Source organism: Scyliorhinus canicula, chromosome 3, assembly GCF_902713615.1.
Source record: "Scyliorhinus canicula chromosome 3, sScyCan1.1, whole genome shotgun sequence".
NCBI lineage: Eukaryota > Metazoa > Chordata > Chondrichthyes > Carcharhiniformes > Scyliorhinidae > Scyliorhinus > Scyliorhinus canicula.
The window spans coordinates 215,820,351-215,847,059 of record NC_052148.1 but is presented as its reverse complement, the minus strand read 5'-3'; the positions used below and the strand labels follow the sequence as shown (position 1 = coordinate 215,847,059).

Sequence of the window (26,709 nt, the reverse complement as noted above, 5' to 3'; positions counted from 1 at the left end):
TTCCCAAAGTGTAACCAACAAACTTAAGTATAACATGAACACATCAGATAAATTCCGAGTATATTGAAACAATTTCCCAAATTAAGTGGCAACATGCAGGTATAGAATCATTAGATATCCTTATAAATTTCCCAAGGGGTTCCTCACTTGTTTAACTGATTGGGCTAGTAGAGATATCCAAGAAGGACGTTCCCACCAATTTCTGTTATCTCTTTCTAGTGGCCAGTGTTAATCAGTGGGGAGATACAGACATTTCTGTTACAAAGGTATGCCCATGTTTTAATTTGCAGACAGTCTGCAATCCATACACTGACCTTGATGTGAATGGTTGTTCGGCAGGATTATAAACTCCGCTTTGAAACGTACAGCTTTACATACAGCAGAGTGATAATATGCTGTGTTGAAAGCTTTCAATATAAGTGATGATTTCCATTCAAGTTCATATAAACACATCATGAGATTACTTTTCTACTTGGGCTAATTTGATGTATTTCAATTGATAAACATCATGGCAGCTTTGGCAAATTTGACTTTAATGACTGCAATTTACATTGGCTTAGATTTCCTCAAGTACAGCTGTTCACAAAATAAGATTCGAATGGATTACTTAACATCGCATCCAACTTTCAGGACTTCAGATAATATGGAAATGTTAGAAGTTAATTTTACTCGTTTTTTAAATAATGACAATCTTCAAAATACATTGTACTCAATGCACAAATAAACATTTTAGTATGATCTAGCAATGAGTAGTTACAATTTATAACATGGTCACTTAAAATGGTGATACTACAATCCAGGCCATACAAATTGACAGCTGCACATTTTAGGAAGCACTTCAGAACAAAGAGGCAGACTGTTAAAATAAACTGTGGTTAGGAGAACACCTGCTACCCTGAGTTAATAGATCCCTACAGAGCTCTGAAAATAAACAATCTGATTATTTTTCCACCGCTTTAAAGGGATAACTTTTACCTTTGTCTCGCAGACCTTTAAACTTGGCATACTGTCAGACCCTTTTTAAAGGGTCTCAGGGTACGGATGAGAATACTTTCACTTTATTGTGAGGGATGTGTATTTCTGAGACACTGAATGACTGATAAATGGTTGAGGTTACAGATGAGGACACTTCCACTTTATAATGAGTAAACTTTATTTTTTACACACTGGCTGACTGTTTAATGGCTTTAAAGGCTGCAGATGGGGAGAGCAGCCAAACGAGCTCCATCCCAGGGAAGCTCCCTGGCCTGAGCCCCTCCAGCCCAACACAAGACCCCCTGACCCCTACCTCCCATGAAGGATCCCACTGGGCACCATGGCGGCAATTGTTGGGCGGGCACTTACCACCTTGTTACCTCAGACTGCAAGCCGCAGGACTCTCGGGTGGGGGGGGGGGGGGGGGGGTAGTGGGTGGGGTGGTGGGGAGGGGATGCCAGCTGGCTTGTGAAAGGTGTAACCTGCCTGTCAATGATGGTAAAATAGCTCTAATGAGTTAATTGCATGGCCTGGTCACGTCAGGGTGGGAAGCCTGATTGGGATATCAGGAAACCCTCTAAAGCCGGCAGGGCAGGCACAGAGATTTGCGAAGGGACCCCGCCCAGGACACATCCTGATTTTGGCCTGATGCCTGGTTCTGCAGGCACTTAGCGGGTGGACCCAGAGGATCTCAGCCCTGAAGCCATTACTTTCAGAGTAAAGATAATGACTGAACTTAAAAGGAACCTAATATAATGCTGTGAGTTGACTTTAAGGTGTAAGGAATGCAGTAAGCGAACCATGTGGACCTTAAAAATGAATATAAAGTATTGAAATAGGATAGGAAAAATAAAGTTTTTGTTAAGGTGCAAAAGCAATTTATCCTTGGAATTAGTAAGTCAAGAATGAAAGAGCAAACTCAGTATAAATAACTAAGGAAGCTATTTAATGAGTCTGGGGCAAGGAAGTGTACAAAAGTTAACATATTGGAGAAAGGAACACGACAGTGTCATCTATAAGAAGAGGCAGGCTGAGAAAGGCCAAGATCAGATTCTAAGAAAGAACAGGAAAATGTGCAGGCTGCCGGTTTAAAGATGGTGAGGGGCGGCACGGTTGCACAGTGGTTAGCACCGTTGCTTCACAGCTCCAGATTCCCAGGGTCGATTCCCAGCTTGGGTCACTGTCTGTGTGGAGTCTGTACATTCTCCCCATGTCTGCGTGGGTTTCCTCCGGGTGCTCTGGTTTCCTCCCACAGTCCAAAGATGTGCAGGTTAGGTGGATTGGCCATGATAAATTGCCCTTAGTGTCCAAAAAAGGTTAGGTGAGGTTGCTGGGTTACGGGGATAGCATGGAGGTGTGGGCTTGAGTAGGGTGCTCTTTACAAGGGCCGGTGCAGACTCGATGGGTCAAATGGCCTGCTTCTGCACTGTAAATTCCATGAACTGGTGAAAGCTGTGCAGTTTTAGAAACAGTAGGTTGTGCGTAATCAATTTATTGTTTTGAGGAGGTTGCAAATCTGGTGGGCAATAGTAATATAGGGATATTATCGACTTGAATTTCAAAATTATATGACATAGAACTGTATAATTCAATAATTGATCATATAGGCTGCCTAAGTGGCTGGGACTGAGTTTGGAATTGTCATACGGTTGTTGCAGAATGGGTGAGAAGAACATTTGGGGTAAGGGGTGGGAGGTACTGAATTCACCTTGTGGGGAATTGAGAAAGATTCCAGGCTTTTCAACGGAAGTTACATCCAAATATACAAATTAGGAACAGGAGTAGGCCACTCGGCCTCGAACCTGCTACGCCATTCAATAAGACCATGGCCAATCTGATTGTAAAAACTTAAATCCCCCATTCGTGCCTAGCCCCGATAACCTTTCACTCCCTTATTAATCAAGAGTAGACCGAGCTCTGCCTTAAAAATACTCAAAGGCTTTACCTCCACTGCCTTTTGAGGGACAGTTCCAGAGATTCTCTGAGAGAAATAAATTCTCCAAATCTCGGTCTTGTGACAATAAGTGATTATTATTATTATTAAATGAGAGACTCCTTATTTTTAAAGTATGACCCCTAGTTCTCGAATCTCCGACAAGAGGAAACATCCTCTCCACATCCACCTTGTCAATACCCCTCAGGATCTTAAAAATTTGATCAAGTCTCCTCTTACTCTTCTAAACTCTAGTGGATACAAACCTAACCTCTCCAGCCTTTCCTCATAAGACAACCTGTCCATTTCTGGTGTTTACATCTTTACAACTAAACTTAGTTTACAACTAAGGAGACAATACTATGCAAAGTTGAAGTAAAAACATCTCCTTGGGCCCCTTCTAGTCCTCAACTTCTTTCCAAAAAAATGACTTGATCGGAAAGGGACATTGACTTTCCCGTTCACCCCTGGGTTAAAATAGCAGTCCAGCCCCAATTGTGGGCACAGTTAAGATTGTCCCTTTCAGTTTTGGTCACTGGTAATTGAACCAATCATGAGGGGCCTATCAGGCTGATTGTTTTGAGAGGAGTATATTATGAGGCATTTATTGCCCCTCCCTAATTGCCTTTGAGAGGGCAGTTGAGAGTCAAATAAAGGTCTTTAAACTTTTCAGGGATATGAAAAAAGTAGATGTAGGAAAGTTCCTCATTAAGGTTCAGGATTTAGAACACAGTTTGAAGTTAAGAGTATCAAAGATAAAAAGACATAGTGCTGGATTCTCCCACCCCACCCGCCGCAAGAACACCATGGGCGAGCCGCGTGCAATGTAGAACTCCATTGACCTCGGGCAGGATTCTCCAGCCAGTGGGCAGTAGAAAGATAAAATGAAGGGCACTGGATAAAAAGTATGGCAGTGGAGCAAAGTATTGTGGGGCATTTAAGTTTTATTCAGTTAAAGGTCCCTTTGAGATGGTCATAGGCAGAGTGTGACTGATAGTTAAATCCTGTTGAGTCTGACAGCATATCATTGCAATGATGGCTCTCCGAAACCTGAAAAACAGAAGAAATGTACATGGATATATTCTGGATGAGCAAAAAAGCCTCTAAATCGCTAAGGAAATAAACACTTACTTCTTATTTGCAATGACATAAATGCAGGGATTATAGAAAGTGGATGACTTTGCAAAAAGTGGAGCTATAATTGCCATTGCAGGTGGAATGTGTTTGGGATTTCCAAAAGAAGACCATAAGCACACAATGGAGTACGGAGACCAAGCCACAAGGAACATCACAATCATCACAACAGACATCTGTGAGAAAGGGAAAAACAAGTTAGATTTATTTTATTTGTGTTCATCATTGCTCTTTTGACCATTGTGATGCATCATCAAACATACTTTGGGGGATGAGAAGACCTGAGGCCACAAACCCTTTCAATAAAGAATAGAATGTGAGCACAAGTGGAAGATTTGGGAGCACACCAGGCCTTGACTGCATAGAATGGGAGGAAAATCCTTCGGTTATGTACTGATTGTGCTGAGACAGCAAAGATTTGAACTATGACAGAGTAGTGTCGGAAATACAGAGAATAAACCATAGTTGTTCAAAACCAAACACTTCTTGAATGCTCATGTTTCAATTTTAATGAATATTTAAAAAACTGAACAATTCAGTTAGGCTCTACATTGGCATGGTGTGGCACCTGATTGGTTATATCCTTTACCACATGCATGCCAGTCCATTCTCATGGTCTGAGTTAACACTTGGTTCCAGCCAACCCAGATTGACCTGACCAGTCCATGGCCCAGACTGCCCTAACCACCGGATCTGAAATACACCATGCTCCGAAATCCGGCAGGGTCTTAGTGCCAAGCTTGCTGATTTTGAGACACTGTACCTGCATAAACTTCAGAAAGGACAAGAAGTGACAACATGCCATGTTGCAGGCAAAAATTGCATAATGAGGTCTTTATGCTTATATGGATGAAAACCAGACTGGAAATAGTCAAACGATATGATTGCAGGGATGGGCAGAGAATTGAAGGCAGGATTTTTAAGAAGGAGCTGATGGTAGCTGTTTTGAAGGTGGCAGGATGATACTGAACAAAGACCTAAATTTCCATTAGATTACACCATATTGTTTCCTAAAGATGGTGGGGTGTCCCACCAGCATCCCCCTCCCAATACCTCACCCCACCCCACCACCACCCAAAGGCACGGTGGGGAATGCATCCCCACCTACAACAGCTCCACATTAATTTAATACTTTAAAAAGCACTAATTGGCTGAACACAGGAGTTCTCCTCTGACTCAGTTGGAGCTCTGGCTTAGTGAGCTGTCAGCCAATCTTATTGGCCGGCAGCACTGGTTATCCCAACTGCACTAGTGATAACACTGGCTAGAACTAGGACTACAAGCAGTCTCCAGATTTTAAGTCCCAGAGCCCAGGACCAGGTATGTGTCGGAGTTCTCATGGCGAACAGGAAAGGTGAGGGCCAAAGGAGAGCGGGGGAGGGGAGGAGCGGTGGGGAGATATGGGTGGGAAGTTTCGATGGAGAGGCTAAGGGGTTAAGGATCACCCAAGGGGGGCAGACATTGGGGGGAACCTGATGTGGAACAGGGCCTGTGAGGGAGATACCCCTACCCTTCCTCTTTAAGGCCTGAGTAAGGTGACATGCTGGACTTTCCCCTGTTCCTGAACTCATCCCTACTGGCCACTAATCTGCTATTTAAGAGCCTCAATTAAGGTGAGGATGAGTAATTTGTCCTAGGCTTCTCCTGCCCCACATAAAATTTTTGGCTGGTTGGGGAGTGCTGAAGCATGGCAGGAAGACCACCCATGGATTTTAATAGCACCCCCCCCCCCCCCCCCCCCACCTCCACTGCCTTCAAACCCACACGTAGAGGACCAGCAAAATTCTGCCCATTGTAATTGAATTCTGAAAGGGTAACTTTCTTACCTTTGTCACATCCAGTTGATCTGACCAATCCAAGATTATATTTTGCAGACTATCGTGTTGCGTAAATCTTTTCATTGTTTTTGACACATTGTAATAGCAGAAGAACATGATCGACAGTGGTGCCATAAAATTAACCGCAATTACTGTCATGGTATAGGAAACAAACAGCCTGGAAACAAAGCCATGCAATGAATCAGACCAATTCTCAAGTTTGGTTGAAGTTTAATTTCTCTTGAGTAGACATTTATGCCTCATTTTGCAAACTAAATAATGCAAACTCCACATCCTCAGATCGGTATGGATCTACATCAACCCCCAAATCTAAACTCGACTAAGTCAGAAGTGTGAAGGAAAAGCAGAAACTGGGAGTCAACATTAAACAAAATGTTTTTCTGCCCTTTCATTTCAATATTTTCTCCCTACCTATCATGCTTGTCATGTACAATCTGACTGGAGAGCTGTGGAGGGGGATAAAGAACAGGAAAAGAGAGAAAATGCTGCATGTGAAAAGTGCCAGAGGGATCTCATGGCAGGCCAGAAAAATGAGAGCCAAAGGTTGAGGGAGGGGGTTGTGGGAGAGAAGGTTGGGATGTTTTGATGGAGAGACGAAGGGGTTGAGGAAGCACCCGAGGGGGCAGACTTTGAGGGGCATCTGATGTGGAAATGGAGCCCGTGAGGGAGGCACCCCTACCTTTCCTATCGGAGGCCCAAGTATGGTTACATGCTGGGCTTCTCCCCTGCTCCTGAACCCGTCCCAGGTGGCCAGTAATTTGTCACTTGAAGCAGAAACTGGGAGTCAACATTCGAAAAAATAGCTTTCCTGCCCTTTCAAGAAATATATTCTCCCTATCGCCCATGTCTGTCACGTGCAATGTGAGTGAAGTGTTGTGGAGAAAGATGAAGAACAGGAAAACAGAAAAGTGCTGCATGTGTGCATGCATTCTTTCCATGCATTGTAGCTGAAAGAACATGAAATGATCTACGTGAGAGCGAGAGACAGTAGCAGTGGAGGCCATGTTGTTTCAATAGGTGCACCATCACTCTGCATAGCAAACAAGACCTCTTCATACTCAAAAACAAGATAAGAGCAATTGATTATAAATTTTAACTCTGGATTTGATTTATATGGGCAACTAAATGGCACAGATTTTGTTTTGAGATTGACGCTCACTCTTATAATGGTGTAAATCGGAAAGTAATTTTGGAAGCGCGCACATACACAGCCAAATGCATGTTGCTCCTCCACAAGCTGTACTAAAGAGTACCCGCCGATAGACTTGATATTAAATAATAATAATCGCTTATTGTCACAAGTAGGCTTCAATGAAGTTACTGTGAAAAGCCCCTAGTTGCCGCATTCTGGTGCCTGTTCGGGGAGGCCAGTACGGGAATTGAACCCGCGCTGCTGGCCTTGCTCTGCAATATAAGCCAGCTGTTTAACCCACTGTGCTAAACCAGACCTTGTTTATCAATGCAAGAGTGTGTATTTGCAGCACCTACCCGCTATTTACAAGCAACCACAGCTTGTGTCATCAGCATGTCAACACCCTTCAGTGAGAATTGAAGAAAATGGATGGAGGAGAAAGAAATTATTTTAAACCTAAAGGTTGAGAGAATTTTTAATTAAAAACAATCCCCAAGGTAATATTTCCCATTACACACTGTATTTATGTTTATTTGATTTTCAATGTCTGAAATAGAGAATTTATCGATGGGGGATAAAAGAGACCGTTAACATGAAGCTTAATATTGGTTTACAAGACCAATGTTCTAATTAAAACAAATATACAGAGAACATAACAAAAGAAAACGTACGAATCATTGTTCCTCCAATTGATGGTACATGTAGCTCCTGTTGGGTCTGGAGCATAACTTGCCCAGCCTATTGCTGGCATCAGAGCCCAGAATAAACCATTCACCCAGGCCACTGTGATCAGAATTGTGTAGGTGGCACCGGTCATCCTCCTTCCTGTTGAAAACATTTATTGATTAATGGACCACTGCGACTGATGACACAACTGTAGACAAGTCAGCTAACTACGAAACAATACATGTTACAGGATGATAACCACGAGAACTGAACCAGAAGATTGTATTGCGACATATACGTCACTTGAATTTGTTTGCAATTTTGTGTAATAAAAATATGTCAACTTTTTTTCTGGGCTTGGTGTACCTCAAATTTATTAAATTATGGATTTTACTACACCTAGAACACAAAGGAAATCTTCACCTATAGTGCTTTGACAAAGAGTCATCCAAACACAAAACGTTAGCTCGGTTCACTCTCCACAGATGCTGTCAGACCTGCTGAGATTGTCCAGAATTTTCTGTTTTTGTTTCACCTATAGTGCTTTGGTTACCCGTGCACTCAGTAGAAACAGGGGACCAGCGATGTCTGCTACAATATGACCCAATTAGTAATCAAGAGTTTACTTCAAAAGACAGTGGAAATGGTTGTTCAGAGTGTAAGCGAAACAAAAATGTCATTAGATCATGCCAGGGGTAGCAGATACTGGTGCTGCCATGCTAGATGACTCCATGTCCATCACAGATTATGGAAACCACACAAAGGAAAAGCATCGGAGAAGTTACTTCTTCATTGTTTCCTGTTTTGTCAGAGTTACATTCTTACTATTTGGAAAAATGAGTTGAAAGCAACACAACTTCAGGCAGCACGGTAGCACAAGTGGATAGCACTGTGGCTTCACAGCGCCAGGGTCCCAGGTTCGATTCCCCGCTGGGTCACTGTCTGTGCGGAGTCTGCACGTTCTCCCTGTGTCTGCGTGGGTTTCCTCCGGATGCTCCGGTTTCCTCCCACAGTCCAAAGACGAGCAGGTTAGGTGGTTTGGCCATGATAAATTGCCCTCAGTGACCAAAAAGGTTAGGAGGGGTTATTGGGTTATGGGGATCGGGTGGAAGTGAGGGCTTAAGTGGGTCGGTGCAGACTCGATGGGCCGAATGGCCTCCTTCAGCACTGTATGTTCTATGTTCTAACTTAAAAGAAGAAAGAAACTTGTATTTATATTGTGCCTCTTGTGTAAAAAAGTGCCCCAAAGTGTTTCATAGGAATGATATGAAGCAGAATTAGACACCATGGGTGAGATTTTTCGGTCCCTCCCACCAGCGCGAGGGATCTTCTGATGTCGGCGAAGTCAACGGATATTTAAATGCCGTCCACCATGAGGAAACCCATCATGGCGCGATCAGGATATCCCAGCCCAAGACACATGTGGCAATATTAGGACAGATGAGCAAAAGCTTTGTGAAAGAGCTAGGTCTTCATTTTTTAAAAAATCTTCTCAATTAAGGGGCAATTCAGCATGGCCGATCCACCTACCTTGCACAATTTTGGGTTGTGAGGGTGAGATCCATGCAGATATGGGAAGAATGTGCAAACTCCACACAGACAGTGTCCCGGGACCGGGATTGAACCCGGGTCCTCCGTGCCATGAGGCAGCAGAGATAGGTCTTAATAGGGAGTCTTACAGGGGGAAAGAAAGGTAGAGAGGCAGAGGGGTTTCATCAGTGAATTCCACAGCCTCGGGCCTAGGCAGTGAGGTGTGGCCGTCAATGGCAGAGTGACTAAAGCCAAGAAAGCTCAGGAAGCGAAAGGAAGGCGGCTGCAGATATCTCAGAGGGTTATTTGACTGAAGAAGAGCTTGGGAGAGATGCAGCCCTGGAGAGGTTAGAGAGTAAGGATAAGAATTTGAAATTCAAAAACCTTGCTTATGGGAGTCAATGTGTGATGCGTGAACAGCACCTGGTGCAAGTTTGGATAGGGAAAGCATGGTTTTGGATGCCCTCAAGATAATGGAGAATTGAGGCGTGACAGGCCAACCAGGAATGCATTGGAATAGTCAAGTCTGAAGATGTCCCATGACAGCCCAATTGTGCTTAACTGCACTGTGCTGAGGAAATGTCAGTGTGTGATGCTATTTTTAAGGTTTCTCCATCTGACAAATTTCTCATCGCAGTTGAGCTTTTTGGAGAAAAGATCGAAAGGAAAACAGACACATCTTCACAGGTAGGGAAAGAAAAAGGATGTGGCCGTTCAATTTGAACCATTCTCACAAATCCCAGAGGCTGTTCTCACAAACAGAGACGTGTGAGCAATCTCAGACATTAGCACAGGGAACGATGCTTCACCCTCAGGTGCCTGAACAGAGAGAGAATCTTAAAAATTGGTACAAATAGGGAGAGAGGCAAACAAAATTCTAAGATTCCATCTGTGATGCGTAGTGTACATCTGTATTGAACTGTTATTAATGGACCTTCTTACATAGTCTATGGGCGGGATTCTCCCCTACCCGGCGGGGAGGGCAGTCACAGCGCTGTGGAGTGGCATGAACCACTCCGGCGTCGGGCCGCCCGGAAGGTGCGGAATCTTCCGCATCTTCAGGGGCTAGGCTGGCGCCAGCGGGGCTGGCACCGCGCCAATCGGCACCGAAGGGCCTCCGCCAGCTGGCGCAAGTTGGCGCATGCGCGGGAGCGCCAGCCTGTGCTGGCATCATCCCAGTGCATGCGCGGGGGGGTTAGTCTCCGCACCGGCCATGGCGGAGGTCCACAGCAACCGGTGCGGAGGGAAAGAGTGCCCCCATGGCACAGGCCGGCCCGTGGATTGATGGGCCCCGATCGCGGGCCAGGCCACCGTGGGGGCACCCCTCGGGGCCAGATCCCCCTGCGCCCCCCCGAATACCCCGGAGGCCGCCCGCAGAGCCAGATACCGCCGGTAAGTACTAGGTCTAATTTGCGCCGGGGGACTGGCCTAAAACGGGCAGCCGCTAAGCCCATCACGAGCCAGAGAATCGCCGGGGGGGGGGGCTGCCAGCGGCTGCCGACTGGCGTGGCGTGATTCCCGTCCCCGCCAAAACTCCGGCGCCGCAGAATTGCGGGGACGGGATTCACGCCGTCACCCGGTGATTCTCCGGCCCGGCGGGGAGGTCGGAGAATCCCGCCCGATGTTTGTATATCTGTTTCAAAAGCAGGATCTGTGAAAGTTGTATTTTCAAATTTCATTCATGGGATGTAAGCATCGTTGGCAAGACCAATGTTCAATACCCATCCTTAATTTCCCTTGAGAAGATGGTAGTGAGCCTGTCTTCTTGAACTGCTACAGCCCATATGGTGTAGGCAATTCCACAGTTCTGTCAGGAAGGAAGTTCCAGGATTTTGACCCAGATAAAGGATGAAAATGTTCATGTCAATATCAATATCTTGACAATTCCATATGTTATATCTTTACCTATTTCAGGCTTGCTAATTGTCAGGTACCGGTCAATAGCCACTACAGTAAGTAACCCAATGCTTGCCATTCCAAAAAAGATATTTAGAGCTGCATAAGCCTGAAAATAAAATAAGACATGCGTTAAAACAGGCAGAGAAATGCATTCAGTGTAATGGACAAAATTGTTTTGAGATTGTAGGGGTTGATCTCCTTTAGATGTTATTCTGCTACTTCAGATGAAAGTTATGCCACTATTAGGAAAGTAAGGAGAGCTTCCAAAGTTCTTAAAATGCTCTATTCTATGTTAAATGCTTTGTGATCAAAGATATGGGGCTAGATTCTTTGATCCTCCAAACGCATGTTTCTCAAGGGAGTGCTGTTCGCTGTGTGGCGACTGGAAGACTTAAGGAATATTGGGTTCTTAGTATTGGGAAATGTAATAGTTAAAAGCCTGGGATTAGAGTGTGCTTGACTGCTGTGGTCATGTTTTTTTAAAAAAAGAATTCCGTTTTGCAGGGCCTGGGTGTTTTATACAGCCAGGAGGTGAAATTGGCAAATGAATGTATTTTTCAGTCTAGGCTAATGGACTGATGGTTTGACTAGGGAAGTCCCTGGGGAGTTAAAGTGCTTTGCAGCCTGCAGAGGGAATTTGTTTTTTAGCTTAGGGAGATGAGGTTGTTGCTGGGTAGAGCCAAGGAATGCAGAGAGACATTTTGAAAGAGTGATGGTTTATGGAGACAGATGGATACAAGCAGCTTTGGAGAAAGCTGTGGAAAGAGGCAGTTTTTGGAGAAAGCTGTGGAAAGAGGCAGTTTTTGGAGAAAACTGGAGGGAGACAGATTTTTTTGGAGAAAACCTTGGAGAGAGGAGTTGAATTCTGATCTGTCTGATGTTGAGTCAACACTTCTGCCACAGTAAGATAGATTAAGAGCTGTATGTTTCTTTTCTTGTTTAATGTGAAATTGAGTTGTGGTGTTTAAGGAGTAAATTGCAAGCTATATTTTTCGGGTGTGAAGTTAATATTGTATTCCTAATAAAGTTTTGTTTCAAAAATAACCTAGCCCTATTTATTCATGTAATCATCCCTGGAGCGAATCATTTTCTTTCTGCATAGTGTTTCAAATCAACTGAAATATTGGGGTTTTAGTCCAGTATCCTAGCCACTGTTGCCGTCCAGTCAGGGATCGCAATAGTTGGTGGCGGGGTTCTCTCTTCCTGCCGCATGTCAATGGGATTTCCATTAAATACACCCTCCCCGGGTGGAGGTGCACGGCCGGCAGGAACAGAGTATCACAACAGCTGGAGAATTCCGGCCATTATACCAATGTACATCCTTTTTAGTATTCATTTTTGTTCATTTTATCATTTATATATCTGATAGAGTGAAAACCATGACAGTGCTTGGGTACAAGAACAGTCGCGGAAATGAAAGACAAAAGTAAAAGATTGCAGATGCTGGAAATCTGAAACAAATACAGTAAATGCTCAGTAGGTCATGCAACATTTGTGGAGAGAAAATCAGAGTTAGCATTAGATGTAGGCAAATGCAGGGGCAGGAAAGTAGGGAGGAGGGCAATAAATAAAAGGCAAAGTCTGTGACAGGACAGATGGCTGCCTGGCCGAATAATGGAAATGAAATTATGTGTCAACAAAGTTACAAAATAATTTCCTGGTTCCCCAGCGTCGCATTTAGGAGCACCTCAATGTTGCGCTTGGGAATTGCTCTAGGAAGTTCTCATGTAAGGGTTTACCCGATAATTACACAGAAGTGCTAACTTCCTCTAGAGAATTGTACCGGGTTGGGAACCATCTGACAGAAGCGACTTAAATCACTAACCTCAGATGGTTCTGTCAGCTTTACCCTGATAGTTACTCTGAAAGAGTTAGAAGGGAAAAAACATTTCTAACTCCAGAGTAACTATTTAAACACCCAGAGCCAGCCTTGTACTGGACACTCCTCTCACACGCACGACCTCCCAGGCGACCCATCACATCACCACCCCCACTGCCTGACCACCCGACCTGACCCCCACTGCCTGACATCTCCAGCTGACCTCAACCCCAACCGACCTCTATTCTGACCCAACCCCGCTCCCAGGCCCGACCCAGCCCAACCCAATTCCTCCTCCCAACCCAGACTTCTCCCCAGCCTGACATGACTGCCCCGACCCAAACCACTCTCCGGTCCGACCTCACTTCCCCCATCTGCGCAAACCAACCACCCCTCCCCCGACACAACCATCCCATATCCCCCCCCCCCCCCCCCACCCCCGAACTTACCCATTCACTCCACCTCCTGACCATACGCGACTCCTGCCAAAGCCCAGGACATCACCCCCCCCCCCCCCCACCAAACCCCTCTGGCCAGACCCCGCCCTGCCCCAGCCCCGACCTTGCCAGACACCCTCCCTGCTCAGTAAGACCCCCATCCCCTAACCCAACAGACATCCCCAGCCCAAATTTATCCTCCCCCTCCTGAAAAAAATCCCAGCTCTGGTCCGACATGGGGAGAATGTGCAAACTCGACATAGACAGCCACCCAAGATCAAAATTAAACCTAAGTTCCCGGCGCTGTGTTAGCTACTGTAAGGTAAGTTCAGTTCGGGTGGTCAATGGGGGTAGTTTTGTGGTCAGTGGTGTTAATCAAGTGAGGTCAGGTCAGGGTGACAGGTGTAGGTGGGTCTGGTCGGGGCACAGTGGGATCCATTCAGTGTTGGGGGGGCGGATCAGAGGGGTAGCCAGGTCAGTTTGGATTGGATCGGTGGTAGTCAAATGATTGGTAGAATAGTCAGGAGGTTGGGGTAGTCAGGGGATCAAGGGGTTAATTCAGAGGGGTCAAGTGTATAGTCAGGGTGTTAGAGACAGGGTGTTCAAGGGATGTGATTGGGGGATTAGCTGTGCAGTTAGCAAGTATTGGACTAAGTTTCAATCTGTCTACAGTTTTGTGGGTACTGTCTAACTGTCCCAAGCCTCCAACTCCCGCTCGGAATTGGAGTAATTCATGGAGGGTCTCAGGGAGCAGAGGAACTCCCAATTTGAATTTCAAACTTTCCAGGTAATTCCCATGGAGGTCTGTGTGATAGGACTCGCATCTTTTGTGGTGTTCTTTATGATTCTGATCCGAGGATGGTTAGCGTAGTGTTCACAAAGACCACAACTAGCTTTTATATTGAACAAAGCTAAAGATTTATTTACACTACTTAACTGGATTTGTCACTCGCTCCTATATAATACACAGTTGATAATAAACATACAATCTACCCTCATCTACTACTAATCTCTACACTAATACGATAACTATGATCTGCTCTCACTCACACCATCTTTCCTGTGGTCTGTCTTCTAGCCTTCTACTCAATACTCTCCCAGAAGGCTTAGCATTGATGCTTTATATAGTTCTGCATCTAGCTCCCTCGAGTGGCTGATTTGGACATAACATTAACCCTTACAGTTCTGTGCATTTATCATAATGTCACATCTTTGATAGTAGTGTGTTCAGTCTCCAACCATCTGGAGACAGGAAGATTTAACCCATAGCTTTCGCAAGGGTATTAGCATTTTTGCAATGAATCAGAAGAGTAGCTCACATTCATTCACACATTTTAGTCTGTATCAAATAAAAATTCTCTTCTGCCTGCACCCCGTCACTACCATCAGATAAGCAAAACAAAGACAAATTTATAAACTCTTGTAAGAAAGAGAATTATAAATGATTTCCAGTGGCAGATTTGATGAGATGTACTTTTGATTAAGTTAATTGGAATATATTGCTTTGGATGGGTTACCTCGGGAGATGGTATTTAAATTTAATTTTCTGGTTCGTGACAGTGAAAGAATTATCACACCAAATTGAGAGAAAAGAGGGACCAACAGGGGAGAAAAGGGAGGTACGAGTTACCAAAACAATTCTGCAGGGAGGAAACGGTAATAATTAGAACTGAGTACATTTCACAAATTCGATAAAAATGTTTTTTGTTCTCCCTTACATTAAAAATACATTTTCTGTCAGCAAACTGACCTGACAGCCCGAATGGCCAAACTTCCAGCTGCCGTGCAGGTCTGACGCCGCTGACATTGGGTAACCGATGGCACTCACCCCAATGTCAGTGAAAGCCAGATTCACGATAATTGCATTGGTGGCTGTGCGGAACTCTCTGAACTTAACAAACATCATTAACACTACTATGTTGCTGAGCAGACTTAATACTCCTGCAATGAAACACAAAGTCAAGTTTCTCATTAATGTTTCCACTGCTATCAAAATAAGCGCATTTAAGATGTGTGGAGCTGCAGCTCTTCAACAATGGCATCAAGCTTTTACATATTGTCAACAGGAAAAACACAGTTGATTGCCTGACACAAACTTATTACCACTATTATGTGTGTCAGCTATGAGTTAGTGGAGCTTACATTTCATAAATTCTTTCAATTCATTTCTATGTAATCAAAACATAGGTTGGCTGCTTAAGTTTCATTGTTGGACCAAAGTAAAAAAATTCAATTGAATACATTCTAGCATCTTAAGCTGCAATGTATTTCAAAATATTTAACCATGATTTTGTTCACTTTCCAGAAGTACTTTTAAACGAGAACAGTCAAGTAAGTACCTGCAGTTATCAAATAAGCTGCAACAATGTTGTGCTCCCTTTGAGAGAAGACAGATTTGGATTCCATTTCAGCGGTGCCTATGGAGGAGTTGAAGGTAATATTCCCAGGTAGGGTTTTGAAAGCATCTTCCATATCACAATGGTGAGAAAATGCTTGTGATTCCAAAATAAAATTAAGAGAGAACTTTTTATCTACTCTATTCAAGAGTAAAATTGGAGACAAAAATCTTGTCTCCTGCCCACAAAGACTCTCTCACTGTGACCGCGGCAAGGTTATTTGGAGCAACCAGTGAAAGGGATTTAAAAGCTGGAACTCAAACTCCTTGTTACTTGAACAATGAGCTCCACAGATCTGGTACTTTACCATGCAGAGAACTATTTGTAGGAGATTTAAGTCACATGATGCTTGTTGTGTATTGATAGTATTTCTAGTCTTTCCTCACTAGCAGCCTTGCAGTAGAACAGGGGAACTTTAAGAGACCAATCAGATAAAATCATCCGGCAAAGGGGCAGTGTAACCTAGCAGCCGAAACAAATGTCTCCTGAGTAAAGGTATTGTTCATTTGACTGGGGCTGGTTAGTACAGTGGGCTAAGACAGCTGGCTCATAATGCAGAACAAGACCAGCAGCGCGGGTTCAATTCCCTTTCCAGCCTCCCCGAACAGGCACTAGAATGTGGCGGACTAGGGGCTTTTCACAGTAACTTCATTGAAGCCTACTTGCGGCAGTAAGCTATTAGTATTAAAGGTCTTTGCCTGTTTGAACTTCTGATGACTGCAGACTTAATTTTAAAACCCCCATATAAAATCTGGCGACAGGGTAGGTGAACAGCATTTGTTGGCAAAAAACAAAACGAATAGAGTTTGTAGGCACCTGAAAGGAAAAATAAATAACTATGAAAGCTGGCGATGGCGATGGAGGAGCCAAACAATGGTTGCAACCACCAGTCGAAACGACAAATCATCACGGAATCTGAAGAAAACAACTTTGAGAAGCAGCTCGCCACGTGCTCTTCCCAAAACAAATTCGGTAACCGTGAGTAGCAAGTACCCAGCAACAACAAATTTAGGGGCGGGGATGTTGTAAAACACGAAAGGAAAACAGGCTGAGCTCAGGTTTGCCTTGTTTTGTGGAGTAAGGAAACAAGATAGTGCTAAAAACGTGTGGCACATTGTGCACATGCAGGTCCTTCCGTAAAAATGGCAGGGATTTTTGCCACTGTGCAACCTTTTGATGAGAATGCAGAGCGATGGAGCTCATATACTGAGAGATTTAAATATTTTGTTCAAGTGAACAATACAACAACAGATATAAAAGCCCCAACTTTCCTGAGCATAATGGCAGGGGGTTGGGGGGGGGGGGGGGGGGGGGAGATCATTTAATCTCCTGAGGAATCCAGTACAGCTGGAGAAGCCAGATACGAGAACCTAATATGAAATAGTGGAAATTGTGTTTTCGCTGAAACCTTTAGTCATCGCAGAAAGGTTTAGGTTTCATGAGCGCAACCATGAAGAAGGTGAATCCATTGCACAGTTTGTAGCTGCCCTGAAAAGATTGGCTGAACACTGCAAATTCGAGGATATGTTAAACGATACCATCAGAGATAGATTAGTCTGTGGTTTAAGGAGTGAAGCTATTTAAAAGCAGTTGTTAACCGAAAGCAACCTGACCTTAAAGAGAGCTATTGAAGTCACTGAAAGTCCATGGAATTAGCAGGCAAAGAAGCTCAGCAGTTGAGTTTGAACACAAGAATTCACAGGATGTCGGTCAAAACTCAAACACAGATACAGACTCGCACTTGCCATAGGTGTGCAAACATCAAGCACTCAGCAGCAGATTGTTGGTGCAAAGACATCATGTGCAGAAATTATGGCAGAAAAGGACACATTGAACATGCATGTTGGAAAAAGAAATAAACTTCAGGCAAAAGTTGCCAAAAGCAAGAACCAAATAAATCAATTGGGAAACTGATTAAAGGAAAAAGCATCCACGTGGTAAAAAAGGACGTGAGAAAAAATTTGATTCACAGTCCGACGATGAGGTGTCATTAAGGGTACTGGCTATTGCTGGTGAAACAAACTGGGTCACTCATTACTGGACAACCAGCTGGTGAAAATGGAAGTAGAAACTGGGGTAACTGTCTCGTTGATACCAGAAACTGTTTATTAAGAAAAACTCCAACATATTGCTCTGAAACCTTTGAAGATGGTGTTAAAAACCTATACTGGAGAAGTAATTCCTTTGAGGGGCTGTATTGATGTAATAATGCAATTAAATGGACAGAATGCAGATTTGTCCTTGCACATAGTTAAAGGAAATTATCCAGCACTACTGGGAAGAACTTGGCTGGAAAAGGTCAGGTTAAATTGGGCCGAGGTGAATCATATGACAGATTCCGAATCACATCGACCCAAAATCTTGAAGAACATGCCATTGTCTTCAACTGTGAGCTGTGAAGCCTTAAGGAAATCTCCGTAAAGCTGAAGATCAAGTATGAAAGTCAGGTGAGATGCTTAAAGGCTAGGTCAGTGCCATACACAATCAGACTCAAGGCAGAGGCAGAATTACAACTGATCAATATGGGAGTCCTTGATGTGTGATTGTGCCACGCCAGCCATACCGTGATGAAAAAAGATGGATCTGTACGCATTTGTGGTGATTATAAAGTCACGATTAATCCTGTACTGTGTGCAGAACTGTACCCTCTACCCTTCATTGGTGACTTATTCGCTAGGTTGGTTGGAAGCCAACACTAAAATTAACCTCAGTCAAGCATATCTTCAAATGAACATAGATCCAGATTCGTCTTCACGATTGTGACACCCAAAGGGTTATTTCAATATAAAAGATTACCATTTGGCATCACTTCCATATCAGTCTTGTTCCAACGAGCTATGGACCAAATTTTAAACCGATTAGGCAGAGTCCAGTGTCACTTAGATGACATCTTTGTTACTGGAAAGAACGAGGAAGAACATTTCCGCAACCTAGATGCCACACTTTAGTAGATTAGGGATTAAGAGTCCAAAAAGACGAGTGTCAATTTTTCCCACCTTCACTTGAATATCCGAGTCATGCCATCGACACTAAGGGACTGCACAAGTCACCTTTGAATGTCGAAGCCATTATCGAGGCGCCTGCACCTCAAAATGTCACCCAACCTCCATCTTTCTTGAGTTTACTAAATTATTACAGAAGGTTTATCCCTAATCTGGCTAATATTCTAAAACCCTTACACAATTTACTGTGTCAAAATAAAAAGTGAACATGATTGGATCAATGTGGGGGAGCATTTGCGCAAACCAAAAAGGTGCTACTCAAGCCAGAAATCCTGACACATTTTGATCCAAATTTGCCCCTGCAACTTGCATGAGATGCCTCACCTTATGTGCTTGAGGCGGTGGTTTCCCACATAAAGCCCACAGATGAAGTGAAACTATTAGCCTTCATGTCCAGGACCTTGAATAAGGTCGAATTCAATTATATGCAGGTAGAGAAAGAAGCCCTAGGAATCATTTTTGACATAAAATGGATCTTCTGATTTCTGTATGGGAGCAAATTCACTGTATTGATGAACCATTGTCCACTAACAATGATTATTGTACCGCATAGTGGGATTCCATCAATGGCAGGGAGCAGGATGCAGAGGCTCTTGTCAGCACTCACACACATGATCAAGTATTGTTAGTCAGGCCTTCATGGGAATGCGGATGGACTCTCCTGACTATCCTTACCAAATAGTTTGTTGATAAGACGTTTGTGTGGAAACTTTGGGTGCGAGTGAACGGAAATGAAACATAGGCCCGTGTCGAGCGCGTTTAGCCAGGTTTTTGCCGGCATTGGCAGCGCCAAGAACGACCCTGCTATTAAACAGGACTCTGCTTCACTTCTGAGCCTCAGTGAGAAACGCCGTTCCATGGCCGCAATTAGTCCCATTTAACTGCAAAGGTAGTACTCAGGTGATACTGAGAGGGTGCCCGGCTGGCACTGCCAAGGTGCCAGGCTGGCAGTGCCTGGTGGGATAACACCCTGCCCAGACCCCGACCACCCAGTGGTCGCCTGGGAAACCCACAAGTGCCGGTGCGCCTGGCCTATGTCTGTGGAGACCAGTGCTAATGGCGCCCATTTGATGTTTCCGAGGTAAGGTCGTTCAGTCCCGGGTGCTGGGTAGATCCACCATGGACACATTCTTTTAAAAAAATCTTTTTATTGGCATTTTCAAAATTTATAAACAGTTATGTACATTGTTGGCCGTGTTTATTCATTGTACAATGCAGAAAGGTTTGTATTTTCCTTCCCTTAATTTCCCCTATTTACATTCTACCGCCCTCTGGCTCGGCGTGTGGTCCCTCCCGTCCCCGTCCCCACCTCCCCAGCCCGCCCCTCCCTGCCCTCTCCCCATCACGTCCCCTTGTCTCCCTTCTGCTCATTGTTTTGAGGGTTTCCCCCCTTCCTCTTTCTTTTCTTCCACCATCAACTTCAGCTGTTTCCCCTGTGATTATGGGGTGGGGGTTGCCCCCTCCTTCCCATGTTGTCCTTTTTGTGTCCTTCCAGCCTTTTCTCCTCTTCCACGCCCTCCCCCTGGGTTGCAAGTTCCTGTGGTTCCTTCCCTGCCTTTATTTTCCTTTCTCCTCTCCCTTTTCTTTCTAACCTTCCCGTTTCCCCATCTTATTCATTGTTGCTGGCCTCGAACAGGTTCTGGAACAGGCTGACAAACTGACCCCATGCATTTAGGAGCCTTCCTCCAACCCTCGGATGGCATACTTAAGCTTTTCCAGGTGGAGAAATTCCAAAAGGTCAGCAAGCCAGTCTGCAGCTGTGGGTGGTGCTGCTGATTGCCAGCCGATCAGGATTCTCCGGCGTGCGATTAGGGAAGTGAAAGCTAAGCGTCGGCTTTCTTCCCCATGTGTAACTCTGGCTGCTCTGATAGCCTAAAGATTGCCACATTTGGACGTGGCTTCACACTCACCCCCACAAGCTTGGAGATTGCCTCGGAGAAGGCTGTCCAAAACCCAGCAAGTTTGGGACAAGCCTAGAACATGTGGGTGTGGTTGGCCGGGCCCTCTGGCACCGTTCACATTTATCCTCCACCTCCGGGAAGAACCTGCTCATTTGGGTTCTGGTCAGGTGTGCTCTGTGCACCACTTTGAACTGCATGAGGCTGAGCCATGCGCAGGAGGAGGTGGAGTTGGCCCTGCTCAGTGCCTCGTTCCAGAGTCCCCACCCCACTTCTGTCCCCAGTTCGTCCTCCTATTTCCGTCTGGTCTCGTCCAGTGGTGTTCAGGCTCTGTCCAGTAGTTGTCCATACATTTTCCCACATAGTCCCCTTTCTTTACTGTCTGTATTTAGCAGGTCCTCAATAGTGTAGTCTCTGGGGCCCCGGGGTACCCGACTATCTTGTTGCGGTGGAAGTGCTTTATTTGCAGGTGTCTCATTTCCTGTCCGGTCGGCAGTTTGCATTCCTCAGTCAGTTCGTTCAGTGTCGCCAGTCTGTGCCCTACGTTAAAGTCCCTAACTGTCAGTGAGCCTCCTTCCCGTCTCCATTTCCTAAAGGACTCTGGGCTTTTCACATTAACTTCATTGCAGTGTTAATGTAAGCCTACTTGTGACAATAAAGAATATTATTATTATTATAAAGGTAGTGTCTAACATGGATCGGGGTAATTTGTGGTTGCTGCAGATGGGAGCCATGGGGGATATCCTAGTCAGCCCAAAGTGCTGTCTTAATTGGGCCCACGTTTTCAGTATAGTTGCTACCACTGGGTGTGATGTGCATTTTGCTGAGAGGCGGGTGTAGCCAAGGCCCGGAGGGTCGTCCCCTTGCAGGTGGCCTCCTCCATCCACACCCACTCTGAATTGGGTTTGTTTACCCATCCCCTCACTCTTTCCGCCATTGCTTCCCAGTGGTAGCACTGCAGGTTTGGTAATGCCAGGCCAGATTTTCCTCCTTTGCAGTGTTGGTTTGGGAACTATTGGATTCTTGCCCCACCACGCAAATGCCATGATTAAGCTGTCTACGTTTTGGAAGAAGGCCTTGTGGTTGAAGATCGGTATGGATCTGAACAGGAAGAGGAACCTCGGCAGCACGTTCATTTTGATCGTCTGCACTGTCCCCGCCAGGGAGCTCCGGTTTCCTCCCACAAGTCCCGAAAGATGTGCTGTAAGGTGAATTGGACATTCTTAATTCTCCCTCCGTGTACCCGAACAGGCGCCAGAATGTAGCGACTCGGGGCTTTTCACAGCAACTTTATTGCAGTGTTAATGTAAGCCTACTTGTGACAATAGAGATTATTATTATTATGGCTAGTGAAAGAGGTTCTAACATTCTTTCCATCACACGGCCAACCAGGAATCTATCCCACTCTTACCGCCTGCCATTGACATGTGTTGGAAGGGATTGCAGTTTGATACATACTCAACCGCTTTGGCCACATTACGAATGCACTTTCCTTGGCTGTCAGTCCTGGGATGGATCTTGAACCAGAGTTTCTGCAGAGACAGGTACACTAGCCACCATGCCACAAGACATCCTCACGATAACAAGGTTTCTTTATTCATATCCTCAAATTCCATTTTAACAAAGATTACAAATCATTTGCCTTCCCAATTGCTTGCTATAAATGCATGTACATATTCTGTGATTCATATATGACATCCAGATACCTTTGCGTGCAAACGTTCCCTTGTCTCTTACTGCTCAAAATAGATCCTATTTTTCCTTTGCTAAAAGTGAATAAATAACTTCACACTTCACTACATTGTAATCCATCACCTAACTTATCTGTATCCCTCTAGTCTCTTCCTCACTATTTACCGTCCCGTCCATTTTGTACCAAACTTCAATATTTTATACTCAGTTCCCTTATTTAAGTCATGAATATAGATAGTTGAGCCACAAGTGTTGATCATTGTGGTACACCCCCAAGTTACAGCCTACCAAACTTGGTTTGCTTTTTATAAATTGCCTTATCAAACTGCAATACTACTTTTAGTGATTTGTGTATTTGTACTTCCAAAGCCCTTTGCCCATCTAGATTTTTATTTCCCAAGTAATATCCTGCTTTTTGGCACCAAAGTGCAATAACTCATATCTATGTATGTTGAAACTCATTTGTCAATGAAATGCCCATTCTTCAGGTACATTAATTTCTGAGCCGCCCAATGTCAGATTGGGGGTACCGCAAAGATATGCAGGGGAATCCCTCTCAGAACCTCACAAGGGTTTGCATGACAACTGCCTAGGACAGCCAATTTCCTCTGGGAAATTATCCTGTGCTGGGAACCCTCCAAAAATGTGCTTTCAATCGCAAACTTTGGATGATTCCGACTGAGTCACATCAATAGTTACCCAGAAAAATTTCTGGACACCTATTGTAAAGACCCAGACCACCCACATCCTCAACCCAACCTGCCCAGGACTCCAACCGCACCCCTGACCCCCCAGGGAACTTCCCAATTAACCATGCAGGAAATTGGACACAGAGCGGCAATCCAATACTGATGGCAATTCCGAGGAGTTTACAGCCCAATTGCAAATATTTTTTGGAAGTCATCAGTGTAGACCAGGGGTGGGCAAACTTTTCCGTGCAAGGGCCACATTCAGAAATTCACAATTCACAAAGGGCCGCATAGTATATTAAGTAAAATAATTACTTCACCCGGTTATGATTCTGGGCGCCTCATATAGAACATAGAACAGTACAGCACAGAACAGGCCCTTCGGCCCTCGACGTTGTGCCGAGCAATGATCACCCTACTCAAGTCAACGTATCCACCCTATACCAGTAAGTAACCCAACAGCCCCCCCCCCCCCCCCCCATTAACCTTAAAAAAAAAATTTTTTTTTTTTTTAATGACTTGGTGGGCCGCAAATACCTTTGGCGGGCCGCATGCGGCCCGCGGGCCGTAGTTTGCCCACCCCTGGTGTAGACTCTTGCCGTCATCATAAATTTAGGAATTGTGTTTTTGATTCCATTGTCTAAATATCTAATATACATTGTGAACAACAGTAGCCCCAGGACTGACCCTTGTGGGCCCACATTTACCACTTCCTGCCATTCTGAAATGCTACTTTTTCACCTGTTCTCTGCTTTTGGAGTCAATACTACTCGTACCCTAACGATGCTGGTATCCTTTATAAGCCTTTGGAAATCTAGATAAATGGCAGTTACTGCATTATCCTTGTCTATTAACAATTCTGATCAAGCAAGACTTTCTCTTTGAAATCCATTTGATGGATTATTCATTCTAACATTGGATTAAGGATTCCATGATTTTTCCAACCAACATTGAGATAACTGACCTAGAGTCCTCTGGACATGTTTTCTCCCCTTCATTAAATATAGGTGATATGTTAGTTATTCTCCGTCCTCTGGCACTGTACTTTTTTCTAATGCAGTTTTAAATAGGTACAACCACTGTGGGAGTTTGACTCTGCAATGAAGCAATGGAGATTTTAAATCAGAGGTGCACATTTTGAAGGGGCATTTACAGGTTGCAGTGTTTCCATGCACCTAATGCTTTGTTCTCCAGGTCATGGGTTTGGAAGGTGCTGATGAATCAGCTGGCTGCTATGCACCTTTCAGATAGCACACACTGCAGCCAATGTGTTGGTCATAGGGTGCAGATGTTCAAATTAATGGATAATTGTGCCAATCCAATGGGCTATGTCATTCTGGATGATGTTGAACTTAGTTGTTGAAGCCAAACTGATCTGGGCAAGTGGAGAATATTCTATCACACACCTGGCCTGTGGCTTGTAGGTCTTAAGGACTCAGATGAGTTAGTAATGAAAGTTTGCAGCCTGATTTACTCTTGTCGCAACAATATAAATGAGAATTGCCAAATATGTTTCTGAACTCAAAGAGTATATAATGGTCGCTATTGCCTAGATATTAGCCTCCTTTTTACTTTTAGAAAAAAAAATCTGTTGTTTCATTGCCATTATTGGATTAAAAAGGAATCTGCTACACATAGTAGGAACTCCATTCTTATCACTTTTATCTGACCAATTTATTTCAGGGTAATCCCCATTGCTTGTCTTTTATTAAACTCATCCCTAATTTGGTTTTATATATCTTTTACTGTACAATATGAGCAGCTTTTTTAGTCCTCCTGTCAGTATGATTGAACACATCCTTTATCTCCAACCACATGGACTTTGTTTGTCTTACTGATGGTTGTCACTTTTTCTGCTGCTATTAGTTCTAATAAACACAGCTGTTTCACCTCCATCATTTTTAAATGTTCAACCCTGCAATGCTTAGCTCCGTGTGTTCATTATTCGGTAATCATATCTGTTAGCTCAAGTATCTCTGGCTCAACAAATTACCTCCAGCTCCTCACTTTATTATGAACACTACATTGTTGAAGATAATTTAACTCATTTTTAATTCCTCCAACCTCAATTTGAACCATCTTTTTACACACCCGTTCTAGTTATAATTATTGCATGGTGAATTATGCCCACCCTTTCAGCTGTTGAATTTATATTTGGACTTGTTTCATTTCCTGTAGATTCCTACTCCCACCTTACAGGTTTAAAGCCTTTGCCATCTCCCTATTTAACCATTGTTGCAACAATTTAATATCTTTCAGACGATTCGATTCCATCAGTACAGCTCCTTCTTCATCGCCAATACTGGCACCAGTATCCGAGGAAACGAGGGCCCCCTTTTCAACACTAGCTATGTCTGCTGCTCCTACCATGCTTAAATTTCCTAGTGTGCCCATTGTCCTTTCCACTCTCCAAGCTCATACCATACCTCAAAGTTTCCTTCCATTTAATGGATTATTTTTAAGATCTTTTGCTTAAGATAGATAAATCTCCCTTAGCTGTGGTTTCCTGCCTCTGATCATCCCCTTGTTAAATCCACATGAGATTTTCCCTTCCCATCCCGTCTCTTTCAGCTGGAATTACATTGTGATTCTAACAATTATTTTGAAGTCAAATAATACATCTGCACAAATAACGGAAGAGAATTCTTTTACGTTGTAATTGGGAATTTTCCCCCCCAACATCTGAGCATTATTTTCCCTATGGCCTCCTGAATTCTCCAACCATTTCTATATTGTACAATGAGAGAAAGTTGGGAATACAATAGGATGTTGGAGTTCAATGTACAAACTGTAGGTCTACATTTTAAATCTCAAAAGCAAAACTCTCAGATGCTTTTCATGTGCATGAATATTTAAATTACTTGCAACCATTAGGAAGTGACAAATAAAGATTAATTCAAACGTGTGCTATTAAAAATGTTTCAAGCTCGAGAAAAATAATTCAATCTTTTTTTTAAAAAAGCAGTGCAATTGGTTCAGTCTACATGATTAGCAGTTCATTATTAAGTTTGCATGACAAAATATTCAAAATCTAGAAAACCTTGTTAACAATTTTCTGGAACATATGAAAAAAAAATCTATTCCGCCCAAATAAAAGTCTAAAAAAAAACGGATTGGTTTCATAGGACTGAAAGAGAATTTGGAGGGAAGGTTTCCGAGAAATGTTGTAGATTAAATAAGACCCTTAAAATATTGGAATTTCTTTCATAATTGTCTCCAATCAAATGTGTGTCCGTCAATATGTAATGATGGATCCGTTAGGTGGTTTTTAAAATTAGACAATTCGCCCTTTTAAAAAAAAACCCAAAGAGGTCTAATAACGATGTTGCATTTCTACTGACGACTGGAGTCAGAACTGAAGGAGAAAAGTCCAGGGGCAAAACCAATTATCAGACTGGGTTTGCGGTGTTTTCTCAAGCTTTTTACACAAAGATTACCTAGATTTTAAGCTTAGGATGTAGAGAAGTTGGGACTCAGCCAGGAGGGTGATATAACCATTACAAGAGTCAAACTGATCCAAGGTAAAATTGTTACAAAAGGTTCTACAAATACAACGGAACAATATTAAAAGGTGAACTTGTTAGTTCTAATTTTGATAGGTGATCTATGGGAGCCAGAATTTTTAAATGTGCAGTCTAATTTCCATCCTACGTTTTCAGAGTTTACCAG

General features: G+C 43.8%; 1 protein-coding gene across 1 annotated transcript; it reads right to left on the bottom strand.

The window, feature by feature from the left end:
• Nucleotides 1-3,099: 3,099 nt before the first annotated feature.
• Nucleotides 3,100-16,011, bottom strand: rrh (retinal pigment epithelium-derived rhodopsin homolog). Its single transcript, XM_038793054.1, has 7 exons — nucleotides 15,703-16,011; nucleotides 15,114-15,304; nucleotides 11,114-11,213; nucleotides 7,684-7,837; nucleotides 5,869-6,037; nucleotides 4,040-4,218; nucleotides 3,100-3,958 (listed from the first exon to the last, which is right to left on the bottom strand). Exons 1-7 carry the CDS (start codon nucleotides 15,833-15,835, stop codon nucleotides 3,853-3,855), a joined length of 1,032 nt encoding a protein of 343 aa, XP_038648982.1. The 5' UTR covers nucleotides 15,836-16,011; the 3' UTR covers nucleotides 3,100-3,852.
• Nucleotides 16,012-26,709: the final 10,698 nt, after the last annotated feature.